The 16,684-nt window shown below is 46.5% G+C and overlaps 1 protein-coding gene across 1 annotated transcript; it reads left to right on the top strand.

Moving 5' to 3' along the window:
* Window positions 1-244: 244 nt before the first annotated feature.
* Window positions 245-15,269, top strand: UCMA (upper zone of growth plate and cartilage matrix associated). The gene is made up of 6 exons (XM_043884862.1): window positions 245-301; window positions 8,437-8,514; window positions 8,810-8,875; window positions 8,974-9,066; window positions 11,494-11,592; window positions 14,899-15,269. Exons 2-6 carry the CDS (start codon window positions 8,460-8,462, stop codon window positions 14,994-14,996), a joined length of 411 nt encoding a protein of 136 aa, XP_043740797.1. The 5' UTR covers window positions 245-301; window positions 8,437-8,459; the 3' UTR covers window positions 14,997-15,269.
* Window positions 15,270-16,684: the final 1,415 nt, after the last annotated feature.

Below are 16,684 nucleotides of genomic sequence, written 5' to 3'. Positions count from 1 at the left end.
GAATAATCACAGCCTGAGAAGATTTTGGAGGACAGCCAGCTGGGGGTTGGGGTGGCTGAAGAGTGGAGCTGGATGTAGAAGCACTGTTAGTTTTTTACTTTGCCTGAGAAGGAGTCCAGAAGTTCAGAGGGGAGTCCAGAAGTTCAGTTTCTCTCCCTCTCTACATCACAGGTCATGTGGTCAGTAGTACAACCTGTCCTGGTTCCCTGTTGGAGTTTAGTCTTGGGACTATGACCTGGTAAGATTAGGGTCTGTGCTGGAACCTGGCCCCGGGGAGTTGGGTGCAAGTCAGGAGGTGGAGGTAAGTCTTCAGGCCCTAAAGTAGTAATAATCGCTAAGTTGTTGTCATCATGTAGAGCCAAAAACCCTTGGAGGTGAGCTTCTCACCGTCTGGGGTCATCTTCAGGACAGGGTCGTCAAGTCACCCTGACTGGGAGGATTTTAAAATCCCTGATGGGTCAACTTCTGAGCAGTGAAGGTTAGGGGTGTGGTGTGCCACTAACCCAGGCAGGAAGATAACACTCTCAAAGCCTGAAAGTGGGCAGTGGTTCAATCTCATGGGTCAAAAGGCAAGCGGCCGCAGAGGAAGGTGGGAGCCAGTGAGTCTGGGTCCAAAGGTTCAGGCTCATGGGGTTAAGGCTGAGGTGACCAGTGACACAGCGCCCTCGGGAGGTGAAGCTCCATGCTCTGCTCTAGTTGCTGCCATGGGTGGTAGAGCAAAGGTCCTTCACTCTGTGAAGGGGACAGATGAGCCCTGGGTGACTCTGTCTGGGGTCTAAGCTATGACAGATCTTAGCGATCAGATGTTGCTGGTTCCATGGACAAGAAGCCCAAGGGATGCTGGGTCGGGATCTGCCCAAGACCCCCCCTCACTGACCTGAAATACTCCTCCCTCCAGCACCTCCTCTCTCCCCCTCTCCCCTGCCCCCTCCCACAAGAACTGCCAGAGTGACTAATTTTCATAACAGCGAAGATCTACCCATTCAAGGTGACTGATCTTCTTCTAGAAAAAGGGGGCTGACTCACCCTTCCTTTATATCACTAACTTATTTCAAGTTAGTGATGAAGAGTAGCAAACTAGGAGAATCTGTTATGGTGAAACAACTTACCGGTAGAGCATCTGGCTTCCTACAATGTGTGGCTTCTTGTCAACAACTCTGCTATCACCATGTTCTCCCATCTTTCATAACATTTCCAATAGGTATATACTCTTCTCTCATACGTACACCACGATGTATGCCCTGTTGTTTTTATTTAGACTGTTTCCAGATTTGCAATACGTGAACCGTGAACTTCCAGATGTTCAAGCTGGTTTTAGAAAAGGCAGAGGAACCAGAGATCAAATTGTCAACATCCGATGGATCATCGAAAAAGCAAGAGAGTTCCAGAAAAACATCTATTTCTGCTTTATTGACTATGCCAAAGCCTTTGACTGTGTGGATCACAATAAACTGTGGAAAATTCTGAAAGAGATGGGAATACCGGACCACCTGACCTGCCTCTTGAGAAACCTATATGCAGGTCAGGAAGCAACTGTTAGAACTGGACATGGAACAACAGACTGGTTCCAAATAGGAAAAGGAGTACGTCAAGGCTGTATATTGTCACCCTGCTTATTTAACTTATATGCAGAGTACATCATGAGAAATGCTGGGCTGGAAGAAGCACAAGCTGGAATCAAGATTGCTGGCAGAAATATCAATAACCTCAGATATGCAGATGACACCACACTTATGGCAGAAAGTGAAGAGGAACTAAAAAGCCTCTTGATGAAAGTGAAAGAGGAGAGTGAAAAAGTTGGCTTAAAGCTCAACATTCAGAAAACTAAGATCATGGCATCTGGTCCTATCACTTCATGGGAAATAGATGGGGAAGCAGTGGAAACAGTGTCAGACTTTATTTTGGGGGGCTCCAAAATCACTGTTGATGGTGATTGCAGCCATGAAATTAAAAGACGCTTACTCCTTGGAAGGAAAGTTATGACCAACCTGGATAGCATATTAAAAAGCAGAGACATTACTTTGCCAACAAAAGTCCGTCTAGTCAAGGCTATGGTTTTTCCAGTGGTCATGTATGGATATGAGAGTTGGACTGTGAAGAAAGCTGAGCACCGAAAAATTGATGCTTTTGAACTGTGTTGTTGGAGAAGACTCTTGAGAGTCCCTTGGACTGCAAGGAGATCCAACCAGTCCATCCTAAAGGAGATCAGTCCTGGGTGTTCATTGGAAGGACTGATGCTGAAGCTGAAACTCCTAATACTTTGGCCACCTCATGCGAAAAGATGACTCATTGGAAAAGACCCTGATGCTGGGAGGGATTGAGGGCAGGAGGAGAAGGGGATGACAGAGGATGAGATAGCTGGATGGCATCACCAACTTGATGGACATGAGTTTGAGTAAACTCCGGGAGTTGGTGATGGACAGGGAGGCCTGGTGTGCTGCGATTCATGGGGTCGCAAAGAGTCAGACACGACTGAGCGACTGAACTGAACTGAACTGAAACAGAGATACTTTAAATCTCCATGCACATGAGTCTTTGTAATAAGTATGAGATTTTTGGTGGGGATGCAGTGACAGATTTTATTTTCTTGGGCTCCAAAATCATTGCAGACGGTGACTACGGCCATGAAATTAAAAGATGTTTGCTCCTTGGAAAGAAAGCTATGACAAACCTAGACAGCATATTGAAAAGCAAAGACATCACTTTATTGACTAAGGTCCATATAGTCAAAGCTATGGTTTTTCCAGGAGTCATATATGGATATGAGAGTTGGATCATAAAGAAGGCTGAGTGCCAAAGAACTGATGTCTTTGGATTGTGGTTCTGGGGAAGACTCGAGAGTCTCCTGGACTGCAAGGAGATCAAACCAGTCAATCCTAAAGGAAATCAGTCCTGAAAATTCATTGGAAGGACTGATGCTTAAGTTGAAGCTCCCATACTTTGGCCACCTGATATGAAGAGTTGACTCACTGGAAAAGACCCTGATGTTGGGAAAGACTGAAGACAAAAGGAGAAGAGGGCAGCAGAGGATGAGATGGCTAGAAAGCATCACCGATTCAATGGACGTGAATCTGAGCAAACTCCGGGAGATAGTAAAGGACAGGGAATCATGGTGTGCTACAGTCCATGGGGTTGCAAAGAGCTGAACATGACTTAGCAACTGAACAACAAGGATAGATAGTACTCTGGTATGTGAAACACAAGAGAGGTGGCAGGAAGAAAGGTGGAAAAAAGTATAAGGTAATTTTGGAGGATTCCTGAGTAACAAGAAATCCCTGAATTTGGAGGGATATTAAATATGTTTAGCTGGCACAGGAGAGACACTGACCAATCAGAATCAAGGCCAGCAGTGGGAACATAGGAGGATTCCCTCTGGGGCCAAGCATTAGCCTTTTGAATAATGGATTATAGAAAGTGGGGGTCCTGGGAGAAAGCCTGGGGTACCTGAGGCAACAGAGGGTGGTAGATGGCTGAGGAAAGTGGCTACTGAAGAACTGATAAGGAAGTATTTGGATATTTTAGTAACTTGGTTTAGCCATAACAGTGTTTGCTGCTGAATATCAACTCAGATATTCATGGCAGTACTTCATGTAGCTGTAGAATACCTCATGCCCTTTCAAAGCTTTTCTCAGCTCATGTATCATGTATGCTGGTGGTGACGGTGGAAGATAAATGTTTCTCAGCTTCCTTGTATTGTGTGTGGGGAAGGTAAGACACAGAGATGGATTTATAACTTCCTCTACAGCCTCAGGGAAGTTGTTCCTCACACTGGGAATATGCCATGAGCCTAGTGATGCTGACTGCTCTGAATAGAGACATATCCTGAAGACTTAATTTCACCAACAGACTTCTAGATACCGTTTTCAGAGTGACTGATAATATTTCTATGGCACATGAGGGAAAGCACTATAAGGAAACTCTGTGACACTCCAGCCAGGGGCTTAGAGAACTGAATGTCTTTCACAGGAAAATAAGAAGCCTGAAATGTTATAGAAATGTTCTGACTCAGAAAGTCCTCATTTTCCAAACCCACATATGTCAACATAGTCAGATCCAGAGGGACTCCAAATGAGCTGAAACATCTTTTTTTTTCCCCCAAATGGTCAGTCTCATACCCAACAAGAAGCCTTCACTTTCACATCTATGGTGTTTCCTTCTCACTGAGTGGGTAGCAGGAAAGGTGTCCATTTAAACACTCTGTGGGGCTCCTAAAGGGGCCGAGCTCTGAGATCTCTTGGTCCCAAGGGTCATGAATCCCCTTTATGGTACAGTCCTTAACCCACCTTTGCCACATGGAGGGGAGGTGCTCAGGGGCATAATCAGTCCATTGACAATGACGTGCAATGAAAGAACATAATATATTCTTAGTATTCGGTATAGACTTTTATATTCAGTTCAGGGTAACACTTAACAGTTGGACCATGGCATCTAGTGACCTTATCCTCACGGACCCACACCTTGAGGATCATTTCCACTTATATGAATGATGCCCTCATTCCCTGGTGGATCAAGTGACATGTGGAGTCAGTGCCCTTGTCAAAGTTAAAACTGGTACCTTCTTATGAATAGCCCATTGAAATGAGCTCAGAAATGTTTCCTTTTAAGGCCTTCACCCCAGAGCACTTTACTGATTAATGTTTACTGAGACATTTATGAAGCATCAATTTGGAGCCAGAGACTATCTCAGGTATGAACAAGGTAGAAACTTCTCCAGAAGACCTTATAGCACTGAACGAGATAAGACTAGTAAATGAACATTTTAGCTAAAAGTGAGTTTCTCAGAAGTTAAACATGGAGCTACTCTATGATCCCCAAATTCTACACCGAGGTATCCACCCAACAGAAATGAAAACATCCCCACACAAAAACGTGCACAAGAATGTTCACAGCAGCATTACTTATAACAGCCAAAAGGGAGAAATAACTCACATGTCCATCAACTGATGAGTGGATAAATAAAATGTGGTATATCTATACAACAGGATTAAGGATTCAGCAGTAAGAAGGAATGAAGTACTAATGCATGTTACAACCTAAATGAGCCTTGAACACAGTATTTAAAGTGAAAGAAGTCAGTCAGAAAAGGCCATGTAGGGTATGATTCCTTTTAGATGAAATATCCAGAATAGGCAAATCCAGAGTCAGAAAGTAGATTAGTGGTTGACCTAGAGGGGATGGAGAAAATAAATGGGGATTGACTGCTAATGGGTATAGAATTTCTTTTAGAGGGTGATGAAAGTATTCTAAAATTGACTTAGAATATACCAAACCTTTACTCATAAAATTATGATTTTAGTTTAGTATATTCACAAAATTAGGATTTTGGGGGAAATGGGAAGAACACTGGATTCAGCATCAGAAGACCTGGTTTGGATCCACAAATCACTGGACTTGATTTGTCCAATGACACATTCTTCAAACTTTTTCTGTTTTCTCCATCTTACCAAATGATCTTAGCATCCTTTTACCCAGTTAGCCAAACTAAAAACTCACAAGCCACCTGAAAAGCACACCTCCCAATCTGTCACTTCCTGAGCTAATCAGTTGTCCAGTCTTACTGATTCTATTCCTCTGATCTCTTAAAATATCTGTCCTCTCCATTGCTGAGCCTTCTGCCACTTGCTGACATCATCTCTCACCTGGACTACTGCAACAGCCTCCTCTAAGTATCTCCACTTTAATCCCTCTCACCCTCCATATCATGGGTGTGATCCTCCTTAAACAAAATCCTTGTGTCCCTTCCCTGCTCAAAACCATTCAATGGTCCACTATTGAGTCATGAGAACAAACACATATATAATCTGTGTGTGCCAGGCACTGTCCTAAGAACTGTGGATGCGTTATTGCCAACTCTCACATCAATCTATGTGCCAGAGCAGGGAATCAGGCAGAGAGAGGTAAAATCACCTGCCCAGGGCCATGCTGGGAATGAACTGGGGGACTGACCCTGAGACATGTGCTTACAGATGTCTTGCTAGTCCCCCAAGGATGGAGGCCAGACCTCTTCCACCATGACCTAGGCCCTGGCTGTCCCTAGCTGTTCATGTGCTCTCCTGCTCTGCTGGTACTCGCTGACTGAAGTTTCTCAAAAGGGCTTTACTTCTCTGGGCCCTTTGTCAGTACCTTCCATCTAAGTGGGCTCTGCAAGTCTTTCAAGCCTCATCTTAGTCATCATTGCCTTTCTAGTCTTCCTGACTCTCTCTACCCAGCCCCACCCCATGATCCTTAAACATGAGGTCCTGAAGCTGTTTTCATATTGGGTAACATATGTACATATGTACATGTCTTTTTCTGTGCCAGGTCTTCACTGAGGCGTGCAGGGGTTTCTTTAGTTGCGGTGTATGGGTTCAGTAGTTGCAGCATGTAGGCTTAGTTGCCCCACTGCATGTGAGATCTTGGTTCCCCCATCAGGTACTGAACCGGCATCCCCTACACTGAAAGGCAGATTCTCAACCACTGGACCACCAGGGAAGTTCTTATACATAAGTTTTTTCTAACAGTTTTCTTGAGATATTACTCACATACCATGCAATTCATCCATGTAAAGTGTACAACTCAATGGGTTTTCGCATATTCATAAAATTATAGTTGCACTAAGAACCATGCTTTTGCCTTGAGGTAGGTTGCCTGTTATACTCCTGAGGTATGATGTCACGAGGTCACCTCCGCAGCACAGCCAGGCGCGGTGAGCAGCCCTGGAGGCAGGGGAGCTGAAGGCAGAAAATGAAAGAGCATGGCAAGCATAGATGCCAGCGGTTCTAGAGCGAGAGAACGCTCTGGAGCAACTGAGAGGTAACACTTGGAGGCCAGCTGTGACTAGACCATTCCGTAGAGCACAGTAGCATAGCCGACAAGTCTCAGGCCACCAGCCTAGGTATGTAGGAAATGTAATCTTCTTCCAGAACTGAGCTTACATCCCACTCCAAGCCTCCATTCTCCATTCTGTGAATTCTAGACCTCCTGCCCTTTTCTCCCAGGATGGTCTAGAGAGGACTTCCTAGGGCTTGAGATTTCTCCCTAGGCCCTTTTGCATGGCCAGTGAACGCACAGCATCTGAACTTGGGTGGAAGGTACTTAGGACACGTAGGGCAGATTTACTAAAAGCTGGTGAGTGTGTGGCTAGCACAGGTGCCTGGCTTAGAGTAGGTGTTTGGTAAACGTTCGTGCTTGACATGAATGGAGCTAAAAAAGCAGCAAGAAGAACGAGGGTATCAAGGATGTCAATCGTATTTCACACACCCATTTTCTCACCTACGAGGCCCATCAACATCGCTGTCTTGTGGCCCTTCCCTCCTTGAAGTGACAACCATTTAACCTGACAGATAAATCCTTGCAGATATGTTTTCATGGGCATTGCCCCTCTTGGAGTGACCGTGCAGAGCCCACCTGTGCCTGGTTAAGCAGGCCAGCCAGTGTCAAAGGGGAGCCCTCTGTGTGCTCCCAGACACCAAGAAAACAATTCATTTGTTTTGTTTGCTCTGCCTTGGCTATTTTTTTTTGTTGTTGTTGTTGCTATTAACGTTCTTTTCCTGCCAATGGTCCAAGTGGGATGTTACTACATATGTCTAATGAAATGGGAGCTTTGTGTGGGTGGGTCTAGTGATGGTCACCATTAGGACAATTCTAACCAATACCCAAAGGTGACTCTTTGGACAGTTCAGAATAAATGACAGTGTTAAGAAGAGTGCTCCTCAGGGACTGGAGGCTGACGGCCTCAGAGGGCTTGGATTCCATCAGCATTCCCAACTCTGGGAATGTACTTTCTCCCCTACACAGGGTGTGCCTTTGAGAAGTCCACCCACACTGTGCTCCCCCACTCCTCTGAGGAAGGCTGACTGCTTCTTTTCCTTGAAGTCTTGAAAGGGGTCTGTGCTTCTCTTCAAAGTCAGCATCAGCTGGGGACATGTTAAGCTGGGGGCCATCAGGACAGCCCACATGTCCATGTGAGCATCACCCTGAGGGGGGTCTTCCAGCCTTTACAGTCCCTCCTAGCCTGACAGCTGAATCAAATTCCCCCACTGAGCCTCCCTCCCTCCCTCCTGGATACTTCAGCCTCCAGGACTAGAGTCCCCACCTCCTCTGAAGCAGATGCCAGGGGCCTTTGAAACTTGCCCTTGGTCTTTGGAATCCTGACTCGGAGGCTGGGCGTTCCAGCAGCAACTGCTAGGGTGCAGACCTTGGAAAGGCCACTTCAGAACTGTCCCGGCTCGGGCCCCAATGACAAACTCTGCTTCTGTGAGGTTTGCAAGGTGCCAAAAACATCTCCAGTGCTCTGGTAGGAGCAGCCAATGGAAGCCACGGCTGGGACCCTTCCCACACCCCCTCAGTGGCATCCCTGCCTCCTGCCTCTCTCTCTCCCTCCCTCCTGGCCTGCCTGACACAGAAGTGAGGACCCGGCAACCTCAGGGTCTGCAGAATCCTCTCTTTGGTCCCCAGACAGAGCCTCAGCCTTTCCAAAGATGGCCTGGAGACAGCTGTTTCTGATCTGTCTTGCAGCCATTGCACTCCTGTCCAGTGAGTATGGGGAGGTTACCGGATGGACCTGGTGTCAGGTGAGGCGACTTGGGTGGCCCAGGTGAAGAGGGTGCCTGTTGTTAAGAAGGCTGTACTTGTGTGCGCATGTGTAACATAATGCAGCTCAGGGAAAAAGCTTGTCTGACAGTTTCCTGGGGAGACTGACGGCGGCTGGTACTTGTATTCAGGGCTCCAGGGCAAGTCACAGGGCCTGGGAAGGACCGCCCTGGCCTGTCTGGGGGTGAGGACTTCCCTTGGGGTGCTGCAGCCCTCACGCTGTGCTCTCGTCCCACAGCGCTGCGGGAGGGGGCCGCCGTGTCAGCGGGCATGAGGCAGGTGGCAGGACAAGAGGCACAGGAAGGTGAGTACCAGGGCCGCCCGAGGGTGCGGGGTGGGTGGGTTGGCTCCTGAGGTAGCCTTGGTGAGCCCGTGTGACCGGCCTCTCTCCTCGGGTTTCAGACGTGGAAGAGATTTTCATGCAGGAATCAGATGCCTTGAATTTCCTCAAGAAGCGCAGCAAGCGGTCCCCTAGACCCCAAGACGAGGTCAATGGTAAGATGCTGTGGCCTGCCTTCTGCTTTTGCTCCTTCCTGCTCCTCTTCTCTCCCAGTCAGCTGGGCTGTGGGGATGGCCAGGGACCGAGGACTCAACTCAGGTCCTCGGGTGTCAAAGTAACTGTAGCTCTGAATCAGAAGTTACACCATGTTTCTTTGACTGTAGGTCAGTCTTGATTGGCTATGCTATCAGGGTAAGGAACAAAGAGGGACAGGGCCACATGAATGCACTGAAGCTGATGAACTGCATCTCAATTTCTGAAAGTCACAAATGTTAAGAGGGAGAACTTCCCTGGTGGTTCAGTGGTTAAGACTTTGCACTTTTACTGAGAGGACACGGGTCAATCCGCAGTTGGGGAACTAAGATCCCACATGCACGTGGAGCAGCCAAAAAACAAAAAAAAGTTATGGGGGAAATCTATGTTCTGGGGAGTGCGGACACAGCAGCTCAGCTCAGTGGATAATCTGCGGTATACCTTTATAGGCAAGAAAGCAGCACTGCAGGCAGGAAGAGGCACGTGGGACAGGGAACTGGAAATGTGGGTTTGGTGACAGCTTTGCTGCTAAGTGGCCTTGACCACTTCCTCTCCCTGGGCCCAAGTTTCCTTATTTATAAGCCCCTTATTTAAAGAGCGGTGTTCAGCCAGCAGTGTTTTTAAGTCTTCACTTCCAATGCAGTTGGGAGACTTTTGAGCTTGGAAGGATGTTTCCTCAGCCTAAAGTTGGCCTTGGTGTCCCCTGCCTGGCAACGACCCTCATTTCCAACGACCCTTGAAAGCATTTGAGTTTTCTGTCCTTGAACTAGATTCTTCCAAGGACTCAGCTCTGACAGTCGTTGAGTCCAAGGCTTGATTCATCACTTCTGTGTGTCTGAATAAACTCTTTGTGCCCCTCAGCACACTCAGCAAGGTAACTCACTCAGTGAAAATAACAGAACTGTTTTCAAACGATAGGCAAGAAGTGAGATGAAAATGCTTGGAGATAAAATTAGCTTTTATTTATTTATTTATTTTTTAATTGGAGAAGTACAACCCACACTGGGAGTATCTCCAGGCCTCACACAATTTGGGATTTAAAGGTTAGCAAATGTCAAGAAACCCTGAAAAGACTGTGATGGAGCTTGGGCAGTTCTTGATGGAAATGAGAGAAGCAACCTTCTGGCAGGCTCCCAGTGGGGAATGGGCGTGAATTTAGGAGGCGAATAGTTTCCATCCTTTAAGAGGATTCAGAACGAGGTGCATGATTAAGCCAGAGGTCTGTCACCCGGGTTGGAAGCTCAGGGTTTTAGGCATGGGTGTCCAGGACAACCTGATGAACACCTCGGATGCACCTGAGTTCATCTGCTGTCACCCCGTCAGCTCTGGCACTGGGCAGGAGAACAATGCCCACTTATGTCTCAGGTTCAGTAAAGGAAGGCGACACTGATAAACAAACTTGGAAGCAAAAAACAGCCATCTCCTATCTCTAAGTTTCTGGGTAAAGATGCAGGTTACTTTACGGTGAAAGGAACTAATCGGAGGAAAGGCACGTTCCTGAGGAGGGATGTATCCTAGGTACACGGTGCTTGGTATAAAAACAGCCTCCAGCATCTTGTCTTATTCACTGCTGAGTCAGAGATCTAATTTGTGGCTCTCTTAGTTTCAAGATACTTCTTTTGATGAGGCTTTCACTGGAAAGCTCCATAGGCAGGAAGGCCACGAATGGGGCAGGAGAGCTAGTCCCTCAGAGTGCCTCATACAAGTATGGTGTGATTTCCTCATGTCACAGTCGGGAGACTGAGGTGCTGTTGAAAGAATTTCCTCCAGACAATCACAGTTCTCACACCGAAGAGGTCAATGTAAAGATGACAACACCATCCACCTTCAGGCCCTGTGGTGATTTCCATCATAGCAGCCACAATGTTGGGTGCAATTTATTTTCCTATCTTTTTCCTTAAGCAGACTACAGACTTCTTAGGCAGAGGGACAGGATCTTTCTTACTTGCTTTTTTAATCCCAGTGCTTAGCATATATTCTGGCCATGACAGGTGCTCAAAGTTGCAGAATGGATATGCAAGTGTTAGTGTGAAGTTGGATTATTCCCTCATGGAATTCATTTCTATCGTCTGAGAGAATTCCTTGTTTCTGGGAGGGCCAGCAAGCTTGGCTACACCACTCATTTTATGACTAGAGCTAAATGGCTTTACCTTTTGGGGTCTCGGTCCTCTAAAGTCACAAAATGAGGTGGTTGGCTGGGATGCTCTCCCGGGTCCCTCAGGTTTTAAAGTCCATGTGAGGGGTGAACCACTGCAGTGAGGCCCCGCACTTACCCCTCACAAACAGCCTCATCGGCACCTGAGTTTCTTATGCAGAATGACTGGTGCCCCCCCTCAATGCATGTGGCTGCCCCTATTCTTGGGGGCAACTCTTGCCTTCCCCTCCCCCAGTGGAGAACAGGCAGAAGCTGCGGGCAGACGAGCTGCAGAGAGAGTATCATGAAGAGCAAAGGAACGAGTTTGAGAACTTCGTGGAGGAGCAAAACGACGGTAAGAGCTCATCAGCCGGTGACTTTTGGGAATTGGAAGCTTGTGGGAAAACCATGTGATCTGCCTATACTTTTCCTTAAATTTTATTTATTTATGTCCCAAGTTTTAATTAGAGGAGGAGATAAGAGCAGCTCTACTTTCAATTCATATCTATGGGAGTCTCAAAAAAAAAAAAAAATAAATAAATAAAAAGGGGAGAAAGTCACAAAAGTAGCTACAGAACCTGAGAAGGCATGGAAGAGGCCAGAACACGGAGCGTACCCACTGGTTGGGGACTGTGGGGCTGGGGAGTTTTTGGTTGATGGTGTTTTCTCCTCCTACTTGGGAGTGCTCTGTCTCAGTACCTACACTTGTGCCATCATTCCCAGGGTTGGGTTGGGGGGATTTCAAACTCACTTTCAAGTGGCTTGGACTTACATCAACGTCATGGCTCTAGAACTGCCCATCCTGGAAAACCTAGGACTTCACTTCCCTAGTCACTATTATCAGCGTTTTGTGACTGGTGGAAGCAAACCCGACAAATGAACTCAGTTCTGTACCCTCTCCACTCCAACTTGAACATCTACAGCCCCCGGGATGGCTCCCCTCACTCATAGCATTGGGCCCCTGCAAGTTCCTGTGTGGTTTGCAAACCCATCCAGTCGCTGTGAGTGTCTTGTTTGGAAAGCCTTGGCCTTTGCCTGTGTGTCTCTCACCAGGCAGTCTGCACACCTCATCCCCACCCTCTGCTCCTGGGAGATGGCTCCAGCCTCCCCTTGGGAATGCTGGTTTCAGCAGGGCTTCTGGGTGTGGGCATGGGTGGATGGACACTCTACCTTCGAACCACAGCCTTCCACATTGAGGGGATTCGACTTCGTATTCATTGACTCTCACGTGTCACTCATGGCCAAAAATCCACAGAACATGTACAGGGTTCAGACCAGGCAGGCCAACGTGTGTGTTTATTACTTTTTTGGTCTTCCTTGAAACTTCAAGATTGAAATGCTTCTGAGTAAGTTCTTGGATGCAGGTGAGCGTAGGCATTAAGACCCCAGTTAAGGTGACCTTTGTTAGAGAAAGTGTGATTTCATTTCTGAAGTCACCAACCTCCTCACTTGCTCGCTCTGGTGCATTTGAGAGGTGAGGTGCCCTGAGGGCATCTCTTAGTGGAAAGGACACCATCACCAGGTCCCAGAGGGCTGCAGGCCACACCCACTGTCTTGCAGGTGACACCTGCCTGAGCTCTGCAGACAGGTGTTGGGCAGGATCCTGGCAAATCGATTGTCCCAGAAAAAGCTAAGACTGTTGTAACTCGGAGACAAATATTTCTGTTACAGATTTGTTTAACTTGGTAGACAGCTTGGGGCAAGGCATTTAAAAAATGAGAATGTGGCCTCTAAAATTCTTTCAGTGTTTTTTTTTTAAACTCATAGTATCAATAACAGCATTTTATTTTGTGCATTTTTAAATGTTTCAGGTCGAAATCCCTGGCCCCTGGATGGAAAATGTTCAGTTTTCCTTCCACAATGAATCAGGATGAGGGGTGAGGCATCTGAGGGATGCTAGGTCCTCCAGCAAAGCTAGAGGAGACTGAAGCTTAGGCCTCGGGTGCTGCCCACAGATGAAAAGGCTGCAGGACACAGGCCTTCAGGGGATGAGGTAACAGCAGTTGTTGTCATCGGTTGAGCACTTGTCCTGCCAGACTCTGTACTGAACTACATAATCCTATAGCCAGTTCTCCGGTCTTACAATTTCCAGTTTACAGTTTCAAAAACCCAGTCTTTGAAAGAATATGTGAATGTCCAAGGTGACACAGGTAGTAAGGAATTTAAATGCAGGCGTGTTTGACAGCAAAGCCCATGTTTTTGTAAACGAAGGATGATCAAATTCATCATAGAGCTTGCTATTATCTTCTATTAACTTTCTATCCTCCCAACATTCTCCCCAAATACTAAAAAAAAAAAAAAAAAATTGTGGTAAAATATACAGAATATTAAATTTGTCACCTTCACTTATTTTTAAGTGTAAAATTCAGTGGCGTTTAGTACATTCACAACCACCACCATTATTTATTTCCAAAACACTTTCATCACCTCAAACTTTGCACCCATCATGCATTAATTCCCCTATCCCCACAGCCTCTGGAATCCTCTAATATATTCTCTGTCCATACAAATTTGCCTATACTACATACTTCACAGAAGACAAATCACACAGTATCTTTCTTTTTGTGTCTGGTGTGTTTCACCTAGCACGTTCCAAGGTTCATTCATGTTATAGCAGATATTAAAACCACATTCCTTTTCATGGCTGAATACACACAGACATATTTAGACATTACAGTCTATCTTCCCACATTTCATCTGTTTCATCTATTCCCACATGGTAATTCTGTTTAACTTTTTGAGGATGCTTTTTAAACACTGATGGCCTTGGGATGTCTGCTCATGGTTCAGTGGTACCTAACAGTGGCTAACAAGGACAGGGAAGTCCATGCAGTCGCAAAGAGTCGGACACAACTTACCAACTGAACAACAACAGTGCCTAACAGGCCGTCCTGAACTGGCATCAGGAGCCTAGTTCCATAGCTTCACAAATGTGTTATTTGGGTTCTTACCAGTTGAGCCACAACGGAAGCCCTATTCAGAAACACATCTCATCAAGGACAGAAAATTGAGATTTCTTACTCATTAAAAACTCCCTTCTGTTCTTTCTAGCTTTTTACGATGAAACATTTCAAAGATATGGAAAAATATGTATTATAACAAACCCTCATATAACCATCACCCAGAATCAGCAGTTATCAAGATTTCCCTGCATTTGCTTGGTCCAGCCCTTTTCCCAATTAGTTGTAACAATGTAACTTTACTTTTAAAGCTAAGAAACAGAAAGAAAACCTCCCTCACAATCCCATCACTTGAAATTGACAGTGATTTCCTTTCATGAGTTTTTCAACAGTATGCTTTTGCAATCTATTTTTCTGCCACTGTGATTTTGTATTCTGTCTTAGTTGCTGAGTCTCTGGATCAGTTTTTGCATGCGGCTATCCCGAATTTGCTGGCTGAGCAGGAACATGCAATGAACGGAATGTAGGATCCTGGTTTCTGCTCTCCTGGCAACTAGCACTAGGCCAGATCTGTAAAAGGGAGGCTTTAGATTCAGCATCCTTTTAGGCCCTTCCAGCTGAGACATTCTATCTGTCACCCATGTACACAGGCACAATGGTTCATGTCACGGGGGTAGAGTCGATACTTTGGGGGGACTTGATGGCTGTGCCCAGATCCGAGCCCTCCATCCTCACATGAGGACTTCATCTCTTGTCCCCAGAACAGGAAGAGAGAAGCCGGGAGGCCATTGAGCAGTGGCGCCAATGGCATTACGACGGCCTATACCCATCCTATCTCTACAACCGCCACCACATCTGACCTCAGTTTGAGGGACACAGAAGATGGAGACTGAGACACCCGCCCACCCCCGGTATTCGGGCACCTCTCCCGCACACAAACAGGCCCCTTCACAGGGCCTCAGTCGCCTAGGGCCTTCTGTTCTCACGGAAGGAAATGTCCAGGCTTGCGCTTCTTGGCAGATGATTTTCTGAGGCGAGCAAAGGCCTGTGGGGTCTCCTGGTGTCACTAGAGGTTCCCTGTTGCTTCCCCATTGCTCCCACACTGAGACTCCTGGTCCACAGAAAGATGAGAAATCACAGTAGAGAGAAAAGATCATGTATCTGCTTACAGCTTATGAATAAAAACACTGAGTCCACACTGTATTGTCTTCTTGAATCTCATGCTGAGTGGTGCCAACTTGTCCCTCCCAAATGACAGTGGGGCTCACAGACTTTGGTGTCAGGAAGCTGGGACTCGGGAGCATGTCTCACTATTTGATCAGCCTGTCTCAGTAGTTATGTGGCTGAAAGGGACCTGTAAATGCAACTGTTTGGGTAAAAAACATTCTCTGAGCCCAGGTGCTTCTCACGTCTCTGAAAAGTCTTAAGGTTCAATGGTGGTTTCTTAATGGCATTAATCAAAAGCCAGGGTTACAGTGAGGCCAGCTGTAACCAAAAGTAGCCAGCAGATAAGGTTCAGTTTTAGTATTATCTCCTTTTTCTTCATAGTTTGCTAGAGCTTCCGTTAACAACGTGCCAGAAACTGGGAGACTTAAAAACAATGAACATTTATTCTCTCACAGTTGGGGAGGCTGGAAGTCTGAAATCAAGGTGTTGGCAGGGCCACACTCCCTCCAAAGGCTCCAGGGGAGGTCCTCCCTTACCTCTTCTAATTTCTGGGGGCTCAGCTGTCCCCTGGCTTGTGGCAGCATCACTCCAGTCACTCCTTGCACCATCATGTGGCCTTTAGTCCCCATGTCTCTACACACTCCTCCCTGTGTCTATTATAAGGACACCAGTCATTAAGGGTGGCTACTACCTCAATAACTTAATTACATCTGTAAAGACCCTATTTCTAAATAAGGTCAATATTCACAGGTCTCAGGGGTTAGGTTTCTGTATATCATTTCCTGGGAAACAACTCAGCCCATAGCAGGGCCCTCTCTTGTTCCAAGGGCTCTGCCTTCCTGCCACAGACTAAGCACTAGGTTACTTCCAGCCTTGCTCCCAACTGTCTTCAAGGATTCCACACTAAGAATGCAGAAAACTCAAGAACAACGTTAAGTGGGCACCTCTGTGGGATCAGAGGATCATCTTTCTTCTCAAAGATGAAGAAAAAGCACCCACTCCTGGCCATCTCCCAGTCCCCTCCCCTGGGTCTTCTGCTTCCCCCTAGACTTGGGTCCCCAGCTGGTTAGTCCAGCCTACTTTGGAAGTGGGTTTCCAGGGCAGTATAGGGCTACTTTTTTTTTTTTTTTGAGGAAAGCCATGGAGGTGGAGCAATTAGTTAGATCTAGACACTTTGCAATGAATACAAGGTAACTTTTTTAAAGACTAGGATAAAAGTCTTAAAAATACTCTAGTGATTAAGCAATTATGCACATTCCAAACTGCCTCATGTCATCATTGTATTTCCTCACACAAACTCCAAGCAGGAGCTGAACTAGCCTTGAGAAGGTAGGAAGGGGATTGGGCAAACTCTACCACTAAATGGTATTACCTGGGCAG

Source organism: Cervus elaphus, chromosome 23 (assembly GCF_910594005.1).
Source record: "Cervus elaphus chromosome 23, mCerEla1.1, whole genome shotgun sequence".
Taxonomy (NCBI): Eukaryota; Metazoa; Chordata; class Mammalia; order Artiodactyla; family Cervidae; genus Cervus; species Cervus elaphus.
This window is presented reverse-complemented; position numbering and strand designations above follow the sequence as displayed.

Coding starts and splice junctions, on each gene's coding strand:
- UCMA (XM_043884862.1), top strand. CDS start 8,460: ATGGCCTGGAGACAGCTGTTTCTGATCTGTCTTGCAGCCATTGCACTC. Junction 8,515..8,809: donor AGCCATTGCACTCCTGTCCA/GTGAGTATGGGG, acceptor CTCGTCCCACAG/CGCTGCGGGAGGGGGCCGCC. Junction 8,876..8,973: donor AGGACAAGAGGCACAGGAAG/GTGAGTACCAGG, acceptor CTCGGGTTTCAG/ACGTGGAAGAGATTTTCATG.